General features: G+C 61.4%; 1 protein-coding gene across 1 annotated transcript in view; it reads left to right on the top strand.

Moving 5' to 3' along the window:
* The window catches only part of NISCH (nischarin), a gene marked incomplete at its 5' end in the record, with an annotated part of 63,112 nt that overhangs the window by 59,318 nt on the left and 775 nt on the right, over positions 1-3,019 (top strand). Inside the window, 4 exons of the mRNA XM_010851939.1 lie at positions 283-439; positions 905-1,033; positions 1,554-1,715; positions 2,433-2,990. Of these exons, the coding sequence (XP_010850241.1) occupies positions 283-439; positions 905-1,033; positions 1,554-1,715; positions 2,433-2,990 (1,006 nt within the window). The remainder of the gene's footprint in view (positions 1-282; positions 440-904; positions 1,034-1,553; positions 1,716-2,432; positions 2,991-3,019) is intronic.

Here is a 3,019-nt window from a genome sequence, read left to right as displayed (position 1 = left end):
GGAGGCCCTGCCCAGTTGTCCCCTCCACCACTGCCTCCCGCTGTGGCCATTCCTAGCCTCGGTCCCTGGGCAGACCCCACTGCAGACTGTCTCCTGCTCCTCACCTCCTCTCTTCTGTAGTTACACATTCATTGACGACACGGTAGAGTCCCATGCCACCCCCGGGGCAGCAGGTCACCGCCGGTGGGGCTGTGGGAGCCCCCTTCCCAGAAGCCTGCAGGAGGAGCTGCACACCCTGGTCACCTGCTGTCCTGCAGCCCCAACTGGCCCCTCTGTGTCCAGGTGGAAAATGAGGAGCTGCGGCACCTCCTGTGGTCATCGGTGGTGTTCTACCAGATGCCGGGGCTGGAGGTGACAGCCTGTGTGCTGCTCTCTACCAAGGCCGTGTACTTCGTGCTGCACGACGGCCTCCGCCGCTACTTCTCGGAGCCGCTGCAGGGTGGGCACTGGGGCTCGCGGGGATGGGAGGGCTTCTGTCTCTGGACCCCCGTGTGACCTGAGGAAGCAGCGGTTTGGCTGCACGGGGCTGAGACTATCTTCTTGGAGGAAGGGAGGTTGATGTCAGCACTATCCTCCTGGATCTGGCACAAGGGATGTGAGGCCAGGCATGAACGCACCCAGCCAGGCCCGTGAGGGCCTGGGCAGCCTCTGCCTCTTGGGGCCTCGGTGGGTTCCTCAGCCAGTGGCTGTCTTAGGACTCCTGGTGTATCCAGCACACCAGGCACGGCTCAGACTGTGAAATACATTTCCCATGAGGTCTTGTGTGTGCAGAGGTGGTGGTGGCTTCTCGGTGGGCCGGGCCATCAAGGGGACCCTTTCCTGCTCTAGGCAGCTGTGTACCTGGGAGCCTTGTGCTCACCCAGCACGGCCACCACCACAGTCTGTCCCTTTCTCCCTGTCACAGATTTCTGGCATCAGAAAAACACCGACTACAACAACAGCCCCTTCCACATCTCTCAGTGCTTTGTTTTGAAACTCAGCGACCTGCAGGTAGTCAACGTTGGGCTGTTTGACCAGTATTTCCGGCTAACAGGTGAGTGGCCACTCTGCTTTGTCCTATTTTGGGTGAAGGTCGGTGTCCCCAGCGGGCTTCCACCTTCATACGTGGGTGCATTATTGCAGGCAGAGTTATCTGCTCACAGGCCAGTTCACTGGAGCGGGAGGAAGCCGCTTCAGGAACTGCTGAGAGAGCAGAACTCACCCCCAGGACATGGAGCGGGAGGCCAGGGACCGAGGCGGCGAAGAGCTGGGCGGGAGGGCAGAGTGGGCCGTGGGCTCCCGGGCAGGATGTGTCTGACTCATACTTCCTGAAGAGAGAAAGCTAAGCTCTTTCCCTAATGCCTCTGTATCCCCTTCCAGAAAAATGTCACAGCCCTTCCGGCCTGAGAAACGGCCGTCTCCCCAGGCCCCGTGATGCTTCGCCACGTGCGCTTTCCTGGACCCGGCTCTGTGGTCCTCAGGTCCAGGCTGACCTGCCGGACACTAGAGGAGACTGCAAGGGCGGGGCCGGGGGAGCGGCGAGCTGCGGTCATGCCTGTCCCCTTCTCTCGCAGGCTCCTGCCCGGCGCAGGTGGTTACCTGCTTGACGCGGGACAGCTACCTGACCCACTGCTTCCTCCAGCACCTCATGGCTGTGCTCTCCTTGCTGGAACGCACACCCTCACCTGAGCCTGTGGACAAAGACTTCTATTCTGAGTTTGGAAACAAGACCACAGGTACCCCCGCCCAGCTCGAGTCTCCTCGCCGACCCCAAGGGCTGCAGCAGGCCCCAGGACAGCGTCTCTCTGCCAGCAGCCGCTCTGCTTCTAGCTGTCTTCCTGCGTAGTCAGTCAGAGTTTCCCCTGGCTTTTTTTTTTTTTTGGCTATTGTGGATCTTTGTTGCTGCACGCAGGCTTTCTCCAGTTGTGGTGAGCAGAGGCTGCTCTTTGTCCTGGTGTGGGCTTCCCATTGCAGTGCTTCTCTTGTGCAGCATGGGCTCTTGTCGCGTGGGCTTCAGTAGTGGCAGTGTGTGTGGGCTCAGTAATTGTGGCTCGTGGGCTCTAGAGTACAAGCTCTGTAGCTGTGGGCCCAGGCTCCACGGCATGTGGAATCAATCTCCCTGAACCAGAGTTCGAACCAGTGTCCCTTGCATTATTGCAAAGTGGTTTCTGAACCACTGGACCACCAAGGAAGCCCTGCATGGACTTTTCCATGGCAGAGTCCCTGTCCCAGCAAATCCACAGCCATTCGGCAGATGCATTTCGTATCTGCCCTGCTCTGCGCTGCTGGCCTGAGGGTCTCGGGCTGAGCGGGGGGGCTTGGATCACTCTCTGCTGCTTCTGATGGTCACGTGACTCATGCTGCCGTCTCTGGGGGGCTTGGGGCTGCTGGTGAGCCTAGCACCACCACAGGCCAGTTCCAGCCTGCAGCCCTGGTGGCGTCTCTCTCTTCAGGGAAGATGGAAAACTATGAGCTGATCCACTCAAGCCGTGTCAAGTTCACCTACCCCAGCGAGGAGGAGGTCGGAGACCTGACGTTCACCGTGGCCCAGAAGATGGCTGCGCCGGAGAAGGCGCCAGCCCTCAGCATCCTGCTGTGTGTGCAGGCCTTCCAGGTGGGCTCGCCGCAGCCGGGGCGCTGCAGGGGCTTGCTGCGCCCCAAGACGCTCCTGCTCACCAGTGCCGAGATCTTCCTCCTGGACGAGGACTTCGTCCACTACCCGCTGCCCGAGTTCGCCAAAGAGCCGCCACAGAGGGACCGGTACCGGCTGGATGACGGGCGCCGCGTCCGGGACCTGGACCGCGTGCTCATGGGCTACCAGACATACCCACAGGCCCTCACCCTGGTCTTCGATGATGTGCAGGGCCACGACCTCATGGGCAGCGTCACCCTGGACCACTTCGGGGAGGTGCCAGGTGGCCCGGCTAGGGGTGGCCAGGGCCGTGAGGTCCAGTGGCAGGTGTTTGTCCCCAGCGCGGAGAGCCGAGAGAAGCTCATCTCGCTGCTGGCCCGTCAGTGGGGGGGCCTGTGGTGCCGGGCG

This window comes from Bison bison, unplaced genomic scaffold (assembly GCF_000754665.1).
Source record: "Bison bison bison isolate TAMUID 2011002044 unplaced genomic scaffold, Bison_UMD1.0 scf7180017864304, whole genome shotgun sequence".
NCBI lineage: Eukaryota > Metazoa > Chordata > Mammalia > Artiodactyla > Bovidae > Bison > Bison bison.
Note: the sequence above shows the minus strand (reverse complement) of the source record. Positions and strands in the feature narration are given on the sequence as shown.